Source organism: Notamacropus eugenii, chromosome 4 (assembly GCF_028372415.1).
Source record: "Notamacropus eugenii isolate mMacEug1 chromosome 4, mMacEug1.pri_v2, whole genome shotgun sequence".
In the NCBI taxonomy this organism is placed as follows: Eukaryota; Metazoa; Chordata; class Mammalia; order Diprotodontia; family Macropodidae; genus Notamacropus; species Notamacropus eugenii.
In genome coordinates, this window is record NC_092875.1 from 469,856,361 (window position 1) to 469,869,341 (window position 12,981).

Genomic DNA, 12,981 nt, shown 5'->3' on the forward strand with positions numbered 1-12,981 from the left:
CCCCCAGACTCTGTGCAGTGCCCGGCTCCAGGCGGTAGAGGCCGCTACCCCGCGGCCCCAGCTCCCAGCCTGGGTGTGAATAACGGGGCAGGGTTGCAGGAGAAAGGAAACACGATGGGGGAGGAGGAGGAGGAGGAGGAGGAGGAGGGAGGGAGGGAGGAGAGTTCACTTTTCCTCCGGGTGTCAGCGCGCAGAGCTGAGTAATCGTAGAGAGCGGCAGCAGCTGCGGGCGCCTAGGAGGGTGCTGGGAGGGAGAAATCACCTATCTGGGAAGGTGGGAGAGGCGCAGGAGGACCGACCGCGGCAGCCGGGCAGGAGCTGGGGCCGCAGCCCGGAGCCGCAGCCCGGAGCCGCGGCACGGAGCCGTCCCCCGAGCCGAGCGGAGCCCCCGGCCCCGAGCCGGCCGCGGAGCCGCGGGCGCAGCGCAGGATGCATCACGAAGAGCTGGCGTCGCCCTTGCAGAGACCTCGATATGGCTGTGAGTGCAGGGCGCTCCCCGCGGAGGGACCCCAAAAGTAACCTGCGGAGAGGGAGGCTAACTTGCAGAAAGGGGCCCGGATGCACGGGGAGGAGGGAAGGGAGGGAGGGAGTGAGGGAAACCCTCCTGCATGGCTGGCAAAGTTGGAAGCTGCAGTTGTAAAGCGCCCTGTGGTTTCCTCCTCCCTCTTCCCCTCCTCCTCCTCTCCCCCACTGTCGTCCTCTAGTGGAGAGCACCCCAGAAGGCTTGGGGGTGTCAAGTGAGCGTGAAGTGTCACAGGCAGCTGTCCAGCCTGGGATTGGGGGGCCTGGGGGCGCGTTTGGAGGCGGTGTCCTCTCCCCCCAGCCACCCCAGGCAGTAAGCCAAGGAAAGTTTGTTTGTTGGGGCTGCAGGTGGGTGCTGAGGTCTTCCGCCCCTTAGCGGGCTCTCTCCACGCCTCCGGTTTCCACGGATGCCAGGCTATGTGTGGGAATCCAGCTGGCACCCTTTGGGCAGAGCCGGCGTCTCCTCTCATCCCAGCCTCGGGGGGAGGAGCCGGGCTCTTTCCCACAGGTGTGTGTGCGTACGTGTGAGGCTCCCGGGATGTCTGGTCGCCCTCCCTTTCGTTGGCCCCCAGCCTGAGCCCAGTGTCACTGGGGATGGTGCCTCGGGAGGGCTAGGGCACTTCGCTGGAGGCCGCGTGACTTGAACGAGATGGTATATGATTACAGAGAGCAGCCGTTAGAATAGGCTGCGGGAGAAATGCAGCTGATCGAGTGGATCTGGCCAGATTAGCACCAACCACGTGGCTCCGTGTACTGAGTTCAGAGTCCTAAACATGTGCCAGGAAGTGGTTTCTTTTTTTTTCTTAAAAAAAAGTGCGTATATGTGGGGGGCGGAGTTGGCCGTATCTCCGAGGGGCTGGGCCCTGATAATTAAGCCACTGTTGAGGGACAGCCTGGAAGACTAATGTTTTGCCTTGGCAAAGCACTGCCGCCTTGCCCCGGTGCCGATATTGGTGGCACCTGTTACATATAACATTTAAAATGAGCATTTTAAAAACTCTGAGATGTCCAGAACACAGATTTTCACAGACTTGCTGAGCTGGGCTCCCAGGCTGTGTGGATCCCCCTTTTCCCTGGTCACTCTCTTTAGATTGGAGGGTCAGGGGAAGGAGGTTAATGCCTCCCATGTGTGTGGAATGTCGATCATACAAATTTCTGTCCACTGAGGAAAAGGCAGTCAACAGTTGATCCTAGGCCCTGTTAGTTCTTCAGGTAACCGCAGCACCAGGCAGAAACAGGAGAACATAATCAGTTTGCACCTGGGTAAATCACGCAGCCTGTGCAGGCACACCAGCAGTTTAAAGTAGGTGTGCATTTTTCATGTTTACCGATTACTTAAGGGTTAACGTTCAGATTGGTTCTATTATGTTATATCCCATTATTGCCTACTTTATCTTCCTGTATTAAAAACCGATACTAACAAATTTGATTGCTTGACGTGTACTTTAAGAAAAATATTTGCAAACTTCCACATTTTTTTTATTAGCCAGACTCTTGGCTGTGGATCTCTTTCTGTGTATTTGAAAGGGGTATTTAAACTTAATACATTCTAATAATTTGTATTTGTTTCTGGCAAGCCTGTCGTGCAAAAAAGGGAACTTTAACCTGTAAATACCAAGTTTGGCACTGAGTTCTAAGCCTTTTGTCTGGTTGAGACCTCAAAATAAATTTTGTCGCTGAAAGACCATCCTAGAAGTATAGGAATGAATAATGAATGCTACCTTGATCTTTAGTGTGGTGGCTGTCTCTCCCTTTTCCTCACATGCCTTTGAGGCTGTGGGTTTTTTAATTTAAGTAGGGGTTCATTCTCCCCCCCCCCCCAAACCCTATAATGACATCATTCTTCTTCCTCCACTTTTCTTTCTACAAACAAGATCATCAACACTCAACCTGAATTGTAATTGCATTAAGGAAAATAATAAGAATTACAAATTTAAGTGCTTGACTTCTGAGCATAAAACAATTTAAAGTTTCATTTAACAATTTTTTAAGGAGTTATGTGATTTAAAATGTAGAGTTGAGTGTAGTGGTGGATTAGGGACTCCAGATTTGTGCTTCATAATTCCCCTCGTTTTCCTTTCCCTCTTTCTTTCTAATATACTTTAGTAGCTCAATTAAATGACAGTTAATATACTGCCAGAAAATCTCTCAGATTCTATCAGGCTAAGGATCTGTAAAATACCACATAGAAACCTATGCTTGTGAGATTTCACGAGTCCTCCATGAAGGCTCACGTTTCTGACAGATGAGAAAATGACTGAAGTCTGTGATTCACACATCTTTTCACTGAATTCAATAGCTTATCCTAACATTACTCTTAAGTGATGGCTATATTTTGCTGAAATATGTAAAGCTATTTGGTGTTATAGCTTTATATCTCAGAATGAGACATATCAGTAAGGTAAGCTGTGCATGGGATGTGGGGAGCAGGGTGGATACTGTTGAAAATTTAGATGTCTTAGAGATAAACTTCACTAGATTAGAAACTGCATTAACCACTCCCAAAACGTTTTTAGAAGTGATTGGCAAATGCGGGTACAATGAACTTGAATTTTTAATTGTTAAATTAATGCTGAAGAACAATAATAAGGAAAGTTACAAAAACAGGGTGTTGTGCATCGCGGTATGTCCAAATTGCAAGGCTGGTTCCTGTTGAGAACAGACTACTATTATCTGTGAGACCTTGAGCAAATCACTTGCGCTTCAGTTTCCTTCGTTTACCTGTAGGACCTGTAAGGTCACTGAGGTTCTTTCCAAACTGAATCCTCTAGTCCAACTGCAATTAAACAGCCCAAACTGGGGTGCTGTGATTCACCTGTGAGTCATGGACTTTTAGAGCTGAAAGGGACTTTTCAAGATTGGTCCACCCTCTTCATTTCACTGGTGAGGAAACTCAATTGGATTCTCAGCTCCATCATTGATGAAAATAATCAGATGTCAATGGCAGTAGCGCTTCCAGAGTGCTAGATACTGTCCTATGCACTAGGGATACAAAGAAAATTAAACTATCCCAGGTTGTAGAAAGTTGATATCCCAAAACTGTTTATACCTACCGCATTTGGAAAAATTTGGAAAATAATTACATTCTTCCTCTTTCTAAATAGGTTTTTTAAAATAATTGCTTAATTGTGAGATAATTTTTTTTGGAGAATAATGACTTATTTCTAGCTGCTACGTGCTGCTTTTGAGTAGTGTTCTTCTTGGGACAATGACATTTCTAAAATTCCTTGATTGAAATTTCTGGACAGTAACAGGACAATTTTTGTCTTCCACTAGTCTGTGTAACATCAAGAAACTTGGTAGAAGGCACCCAACCCAGCATGTTGGCTTTGTCACTCTGGAAGATTTATGAGGTAGTGTGAAGAGGTTCTCTACTGTTGGGCAGAAAATGGACATTTATAAGAAAAAAGATCTCACAGTTGTGGAAGGATGAGCTTAGTTTTGCTCCTTCTTAAATACAAATAAAAATATATTTTCCACTTTTATTTGATATTAGAGAAGAATTAGAGAAGTGCAACTCATTGTAAAAGACACTTTTGATTAATGCACCAGTCCCTGCCCTTAAAGGTTTTATATTTTACTGGAGGGGTCAAGACACCTTGTATACTGGTAAATATATACAAAATAGCTTCTGCAGATAAAGGGTTCTACTAACAAGATCAGGATAGGGCTCATGTAGGAGGTGGCACTTGGGATGGCACTTGAGGAAGACAGGCATTCTATAAGGGGGAGGTGAGGAGGCAATGAATGCATTCCAGCCTTGGAGGACTTTGATGGAAATACAGTACAGTGAAATACCTTAACTCAGAAGATCTGTAAAATAGGATTATATCTCTACTTAGAACTGATCTTAACTTTTTTAATCAGGTAGGGTAATCTGTACGTATGTGTGTGAGAGACTGATACCAGCTAATTCTCACTGAGCAGCTTCTTGGAGAATCTGTGCAACTCACAATTCTGGCATGGTTCTTTATGATATCTCATCAAAGTTCAAAGGTGGAGTCCTAGTAGAGTAATGAACTTGAAATTTGAACCTATTTCTGACACTTAGCATCCCTGTCATAATCTACAAGTCACTTAACCTATTTATGCCTCAGTTTCCTTATCTGTAAAATGTGTAATATTTACAGCATTTATCTCACAGAATTGTGACCATTAAGTGAGATGATGTAAATCACCATTTTTCTTTGCAAACCTTAAGGGTCATATGAATGTCAGCTATTATCAATGTGAATTAACATCCAGAAAAAAAAGTAATTTATATTCCCTATATTTGTGCTTTGTTAAAAATTTAAAGAAAACTTCTGTAAAATGTCAAGTTATTGTACCTTAGTCATATACACAAAAATTACACAAACCTGGAAGACTTTTGTCACAATTGCTAGTTCTTCTCAGGCCAAGTTTAAGAAAGTGTTATTAATAGATTTAAGTGTTAGAATTTGATTTTATTGCTCTATTGAGTATGTTTGCTTTTTTGTTTTGTTTTTATTTTTTACATATTAGAGGACTCATGGTTTCCCATCTAGGGTATTCGTAGCTTAACCAGTTTAAAGAGCAAGAGAAATGTACAGGTGATGGTTCATAAAATCTTCATAACAATAATAAAAATGATTGCACTAAAATTCTACAGTTGTGATAAGCTCAGGTGCAAATGAAGTTTAAATAAAATTTATCAGGAAGGGCTGTGGCTTCTTCAGTTGCAACCTAGAGGCTTTCTTTATTCAGGACACTTCTCAGTCCTCATAACCCTTTGAATTTCCACCATTCTTTCTGATCCACCAGGCTTTTAAAAAGTACGTATATTTTTAAAGTTCAGGTATAATTTCACCAGCTCCCTACTAGGAACTTTAACATTCATTGTAACTAATTTATGTTTTAATAAGTAGATTGTGTTAAAAGATCAAAGAAAAAAGGAAAAGCACAAAAATACTTCTAATGGCCTTTTGTGGTAGCAAAAAATTGAGAGGATATCCACCAATGAAAAATGGCTGAAGAAGTCATGGTATATGAAGGTGATAGAATACTATTACGTTCTAAGAAGTGAGGAAACATTCAAAAAGATGAAGACATATATGAACTAATGCACAGTGAAGTAAGCAGAACAAGAACAATTTATAGTGTAACAACAATATTACAAAAGTGAACTGAGGACATTTATAAACTCAGGAAGAAAGATTTTAATAAAACCAAGAGAACGATTTATACAATGATAACATTATAAAAACAAAAAACTTTAAAAGCTGTAGGAACAGTGATCAATACAATGAGTATTATGAGCCCACAGGGCCAATGATGAAATATGCCATCCATTTTAGAGATGTGAGAGATTTAAGGTTCAGGAGATGTCTAGTTACACACATATGTAGGATGCAGGAGGAGATAGATTTATCATAAATTTCATGCATACACTCAATATCACAGCCACTGAGGGGATTTGATTTGTTTGCCTATGCGTGTTTGTTTTAAGAGATTTGTTGTTTTCAATTGAGTGGGAGAGGTAACAGAGTGAGAAATAGATGTCTGAATTATTAAAATAGAGAGATGGGATGTATTAAAGATGTGAAATATTGCATGTAGTTTAAAATGAGGTATTGTTATTTTTATTTGTTATTGTATCATTAGTTCTTGTTAACTGTTTTACTTTGTTACAACAAATCTCTTACACGGTGGGAATAATATGTCAATAGAGGGTAAAAACAAAATATATTAAAATAGTTAATGCTGAAATACCACTTTATTTACAAATTTGTGGGTTTTTTGAAAAAGATACTGTGTAAGAAAATATCTTTATAGTGTGCTTAACTGGAAATCTAGATGATACTGAAGTGTACCTTATAAATAAAAATGAAATAGGGTCATAGATTTAGAGTTGGAAGGGACCTTAGACGTCATTGAGCCCGACTCACTTGATCTGCAGGCTAGGAGAATGAGAATTGAGAGATTAAGGGACTTGCCTGGGGCCATACAGCAAGTAAGGGTCAGAAAATGGATCTGAACTTTCTGACTCTTAGGTCTAGCCCTCTACTTCTCCATATTGTCAGGTTAAGAAGCTACATCCCCATAACTCATAAGAAATGCTGTAGCAACCCTTATGCTTAATGTTTGTGATTTCTTATCCTAATAAGAATTGGTCAGCTTTGTTCTCCTTTCCTTCTACTTCTTAGAGTATTGAAATTTGGTACTGAACTAGTCTGGCCCCCCCTTATCTTAAAGATAAGGAACCGTGGGCACTTAAACACTTGCCTGAGGTTGTAGGGAGCACCACTGGGATTTGAAACTACTTCTGGCTTTCAGTTCCCTATTAGCCATGTTCTCCCTCATTTCCTTGTTGGCATAGTTATCTTTTATGTCTTTTTTTCTTGTAGCAGCAGCTTCCTGATACCTTATTTTTTGTTACATTTTCATGGGAACTTTTGAATTAATCCCAAGTGTTTCACAGATGTTTTTATTGTCTTGTAATGTTATGGGACATAGTAGGGTGAGCTAAATGCGGTAAGGGTGTTATTACCAAATTATAGAATTTGAGAGTTGTCAAGTTGTGTATATGACTAAGGTACAATAACTTGACATTTTACAGGATAGTTTCCTTTAAATTTTTAACAAAGCATAAATATAGGGAATGTAAATTACTTTTTTTTTCTGGATGTTAACAGCCATCTTGTCCAAACCATACATGAAAGGAATCCCTTCTTTAGCACAGATATGCCCTTGTAAGTGAATTGGTGAAAATCAGAGGTACGGAAAAATCTGGTGCTTAAAAGGAAAAATTCTACCTATTTACAAATTTATTTGATAGATGAAAGAAAGAAAATTTGACTTGTTACCATAGTTCTGCCTCTTGAAAGCAGAGCAATGTAGTGGAACGATTGTCAGACGTGGAGTCAGAGAACCTGACTTAAATCAGTTTCAGTGGTTTCCTACTTCCTTGAGGATTAAATATAAAATCCTCAATGAAAGGGTCAAAGTCCTTCATAACCTAGCTTCTTCCAACCTTTCCAGTGTTCTGTGTTACTCTCCTCCTCCTAATCTTTGATCTAGGGACACTGACCTCCTTGCTGTTCTTCAAACATGCCATGCCATCTCCAGACTCCTGGTATTTTGCACTATTGTCTTCCAAGCCTAGAAGCCTCTTCCTTCTTTGCCTTCATTTCCTAGATTTTCTGTTTCCTTGAAGTTCTGCTTTCTACAAAAAACCCTTCCTCGTCCTCCTTAATCTTGATGTCTTCCCTCCGAGAGTCTCTCCTGTTTATTCTGTGTCTTTGTTCAGTCATTTTTCAGTCTTGTCTGACTCTTTTGATCCCCTTTGGGGTTTTGTTGGCAGAGATACTAGAATGGTTTGCGATTTCCTTCTCCAGCTCATTTTACAGATAAGGAAACTGAAGCAAGCAGGGTTAAATGATTTTCCCAGGGTTACACAGCTAGTAAGTGTCTGAGGCCAGATTTGAACTCCCAAATAGGAGTCTTCCTAACTCCAGGCCTGGGACTCTATCCATTGGGCCACCTATCTGCCCCTGTGTAATATTTTATCTATCTATCTATCTATCTATCTATCTATCTATCTATCTATCTATCTATCTACATATATATATATATATATATATATATATATATATATATATATATATATATATATATATATATATATATATATATATATATATATGAGAGATTGTTTGCATATTGTACCCCCATTAGACTATGACCTCCTTGGAAGGTGGGATTGTATTTTGTTGGGGTTTTTTTGCCTTGCTTTGTATCCTCAGTGCCTAACATAATGCCTGGTATATAGAAGGTGCTTAATAAATGCTAGTTGATGGCTGTCTCTCTTACTTTACTTTTTGAGGCCTTTGGCAAATCACCTTTTTGGGGTCTCAGGTCACTCATCTGTAAAATCAGAGTCTTGGAGTAGATGATCTCCCAAGTTCTCTCCAGTTTGAAATCTTATTCTTGAGTGGAGCTGTCCTCATAGTCATTTCTGAAGCACCTGCTCCTGTGCCAACCACAGTGCTAAGCACTTTTGCTCCTTGAAACAACCCTGGAAAGTACATGCTTTTATTATTTCCATTTTATATTTGAGGAAATTGAGGCTGACAGGTTAAGTAAGTGGCCCAGGATCATGTAACTGTCTGAGGCTGAATTTGAATTCAGGTCTTCTTGACTCCCAGCTCAGCTCTATATCTCTTTCACCCCCCACCCCCCCCAAGCCTGTCTCCTGAAGAAGAACTCCATAAATTGTGGTCTGTGAACTTCATGAAACTCTGATATACTTTTGGAAATGATGACTTTTGAGGAATTCAGGAAAGAACCCATGGAAATTAACTGATGGTGGAGTGAGGAATATACTTGCCTCCTTTTTGGTAGAGCAGTGGGGAACTGAGGGCAGAGTGTTGTCCAGAGTCGTTAGTATATACTCAGTACTGGGTTTGCTTAACTATTTTTCTTTGTTAAATGGGAGAATGCTTATATCTGAAAATGATATTAAATCAAAAGACATCAATTAATCCTTAAAAATGAAAAACTTAAAGATCTAGATCAGAGGTGTCATAAAGGCTGGCCACATATATCTACCCAATAAAAATGTAATGAGGAAATATTTAATAAAATAAAAATACAGTAAAACATAACATTACATTTTAACACTAAGTCGTTAGGCACCCTTCAGGAATCCTGAATCAGTGGCCTGTTTCCATTTGACAGCTCCACTTTACAGGATTTTGCCAGCAAACTTAAATATAATCAAAAGCATGTATACTACCATTTTACATTCCAAGTTGACCACGAAGTACAGCATCTTAAATTATTGGCACTGATGTGACATTTCACATTTTTCCACTTTGTGAAATTTTTTTTCCTCCTCATTTTTGTAGTCTGTCTTTGTCAAATTCACTTACTGTTTCATATGGTCATTGTATTCACAAAGTTAATAACTTTCTAATTCCTTCAATTTGAAGTACTTGGGCCAACGATAACCCTTAGGGAAGGAGTCATTCTGCATAGCTAAATTTTCCCCTCTTCTTCTAAATAGCTGGGTTTGTATTTTTAAGCATCTAAACTTTTATTTTAGTCATTTTCAATGATTCTTTCTCATACTGATCATCTTCTCCCACTGACTCTCAAAGTGACCATACTTGATTAGTCAGGCCCATCGTTATGAACATCAGGTACTGTGCTGCAATTCATTCATGTCCAGAGAGTCCAATGAAACACGTAGGATTGTCTGGATGTGCACTAAATGCTACCCCAGACTGCAGGGCCTTCTCAGTACCTGCATCATTTTTTTTGTCTCTTTTTTTTGCCTTTCACTTGCCATCTACTGTCACTTAGCAACTCCTTTTTCTACTTTAATTTGCTGCTTCTGAACTTGAAAACCGGAGCACCAGTCATGTAGATTTATACTCTTTAAAACCGGGTCTTTTACAAAAGTTAACATGTTCTGACAGTATGGCTTTGTGAATGAGGACAGACCTTGGATTCTGGCAGATCTGTGTTCAAGGTCTGCTAGTGAATGCATACTGTTCATTGGGAACCAAGTCACTTATCTCTCACACTTGCTGAGGCTACTTTCTCAGACCATAAATTAGAGGGAATTTGCTGATCTGCATTAATGGAAGGAGATTCCACACTGGAAATTCCCTGTGTCTATAAAATCACAAATCCAGAGTCAATGTTCACTGAATGAGGTGCTATGAGTAATGTGCTGGACTTCGACATTCACCGTTAGCTGCTGAGACCTTTTAAAATCTTTTTCCTTCCTGGGTCTTGGCAGAGTTTGGAGAGAAGAAACTGGTTTGATAAAAGTGCCTCTGGGTAAGGAGGTATTTAGTGGGTAATTGTTAAACTTTTGGAGTAGTTTTTTAATCGATGCAATTCAACAAATAAATAAATTGAAATTGTGGCAAACATTTAAATTCATACTAGTGATTTGCTGTGATTTATACCGAACTCAGTTCTTAATAGTTGAAATTTAAGAGAGAAAAATCAGATTTTATTAAAGAAAATTCTAGATGTCATATTCATATTTTGAATATGGCTTAAAAGTATTTTGTAGGCATTCAGTTCTTTCACAGAAGAAAAAAAAACCAAACCTTGATCTGTCACCCCCATGTTTCAGAGAGACGGTTTTTCTCTCTCTCTTTATTTTTTCTGTTGAAAGGATTACCTGTGGTAATTTTAGTTCTCAGGTTTCCCTGGGGGGTTAGTGCCTTCAAATGAGCAAGGTGTAGGTTTTATTAAATAATGTCTCTTGGTATGTTTGACTTCATTTGTTGTGTCTTGAAGAAATTTAAATGTAATTTAGAGGGATTTTTAGCTCTGTCTTATGTTAAATATTGGCAAGATTTTAGTTAATTGCAGTCCCATTTCTTAAAGTTTCATCTGCAATGTTTCGGTTATGGTTCGTGTGTGTGTGTGTATACGTGTAGTGTGAAGTATGTAAGAACAAATGCAACCAAGACATTTCTAATGTACAGTTAACAGCCTTCACAATTCTTGCAGCTTTTGTCAAGTGAAAACAGATAAGTGTACCTCAAGAAGATTCTGTTATCCAATATTCTTTACGCCTATGACAAGTCTGTGTTTTATCCAATAGCTGGTTATTCTGGCTTTAAATAGTATCTAATCACTAGTTCTTTGTTGGATTTAGTATGTACAAGGATGAAATAAGGTCAGGTTTCAAAGGGCATATAGGATATACCTAGTTAGAGAACCTGTGTAAGGTGGATTTTGGTACATCTGTCTGGGATGGGGAGAGCATAGATATAGCTTAGTCTAGACAACAAAACAATAAATCAGTTCCTGACTGGTAGCTTGATTTCTGAGGTGTAACAGCTCAAACTGAAAAAAATTAATGATGAATTGTAGCTCCAGCACAACTCTGGTGTGAATTTTCTATTGGCTGAGCAAGTTTTTCAGTGGTGACTAAATTCTTGGAAAACAAGACTTGTTTGTATGAGCAAGGTATGAAAGGCCATGAAAAACAAGTAAGACTCTGCAAGAAAGACATCCTTCCCCTTCCTTCCTTCCTTCCTTCTTTCCTTCCTTCCTTCCTTCATAAGTTTACTCTGCAGGTAACAAAAATGATGGGGACTTTTCTGCAGCATTTGATGATTTCCTCAGAAAAAAATTTACTCTTTTCTCCTTATCTTTTTTTTTTGTTATTTCAAATAAAGTGAACTAACAATTTGTCTTAATGTTGTTCCATTGGAAATGTGTATTGCATATAAAATCATAAGAATATTGATTTAGAACAGGAAAGAACCTTAGAAATCACCTAATCCATCACTCTCCTTTACAGATAAAGAAACTGAGTCCCAGGGAGGTCATTTGAACTTGAATGTGAAGCCAGTGTCTTTTCTACTATGCCAAACTACCACTCATGATTGAGTATTAGTAATATATTTTCTAATTATAGGACCTGCATTTGCGGAAATAGGCATATTTGTGATTTCTTGACTAACTTGAATCTTTGCTTCTTGTACCAATGTGTATCTGGATGCTACTTTGCTACCTCTATCTGAATTAGAAACTTACTTTTATGAGTTCATCTAAATCTGATAGCTTTCATATGATACAGGTGGTGACTTCAAACAGTCCTTCCTTCCTTCCTTCCTTCCTTCCTTCCTTCCTTCCTTCCTTCCTTCCTTCCTTCCTTCCTTCCTTCCTTCCTTCCTTCACAGCAGACAGTGACCTCTTACGGTTGGAAGACCTTACAGAACAGTATTTTTTTTTCCTAAAGGGATTGTAACTGTGTACAAATATGAACTGGGTGATCACAAAACAGTATTGGCTACAGCTTTTCTGGTTAGCACAGAAGTAGGTAGGGATGGATGGAAAAAATGGCTCATCAACATATAAAAAAAGACTAGGGATGGGTATGAGAAAAACTATGGAAGAGGAAGAGACCCCAGAGTTCAGGACTTCTAATGTCTTTGGGAGGAAAAGGAGAAAAGAAATTAGGAAACTTCCTGGGAAAGGATAACAGTAGAATTCTTTGAGATGAAAGACTTTGGAGGTACTTATTTTTAAGAAGTAAAGAATAAAAAAACAGATTTAGTAAGGCAACAGATCTGAAGAATGAAGAAAAACTAGACTTTTTGATGAGAGTAGTATTTTCTAACAGTGGGAGACATTCTTTCATTTTTGTAATTGTTTAGGTGTATGAAGTTGGTAGTGGAATTGCTTGAGCTAAGATAGCATATCACTCATTTATATCCTTGAACATTCCACTGTGGGGAATATCTATGACTTCTCATGAGTAAGCAAACAGGTGATTTTTTTTTCTGAGAGTTGGCTACATGAGTTTTCTCAAAGGGAAAGGTAGCTATCTTAAAGAATAGTCTTTATCTTTGTTCCTGTTTCTGATTGCTAAGTTTGAAGTGTTTGATACTAGAGGGGTGGGTTCAGTTAACCTGTAGCAAGCCTAGTGAATGTGGGTGTGGGACAGCTTGGAGGTTTGGTTAG

General features: G+C 39.4%; 1 protein-coding gene across 2 annotated transcripts in view; it reads left to right on the forward strand.

Annotated features, from left to right (window-relative positions):
* The first annotated feature begins 247 nt into the window (after positions 1-247).
* IQGAP2 (IQ motif containing GTPase activating protein 2) overlaps positions 248-12,981 on the forward strand; it is a 340,434-nt gene continuing 327,700 nt past the window's right edge. The window contains exon 1 of one of the 2 annotated variants that reach the window (XM_072606382.1): positions 248-478. In XM_072606382.1, the coding sequence (XP_072462483.1) occupies positions 430-478 (49 nt within the window). In that variant the 5' untranslated portion in view covers positions 248-429. Of the gene's footprint in view, positions 479-1,667; positions 1,826-12,981 lie in introns of those variants that run through there. The other variant, XM_072606381.1, reaches the window with a different exon arrangement.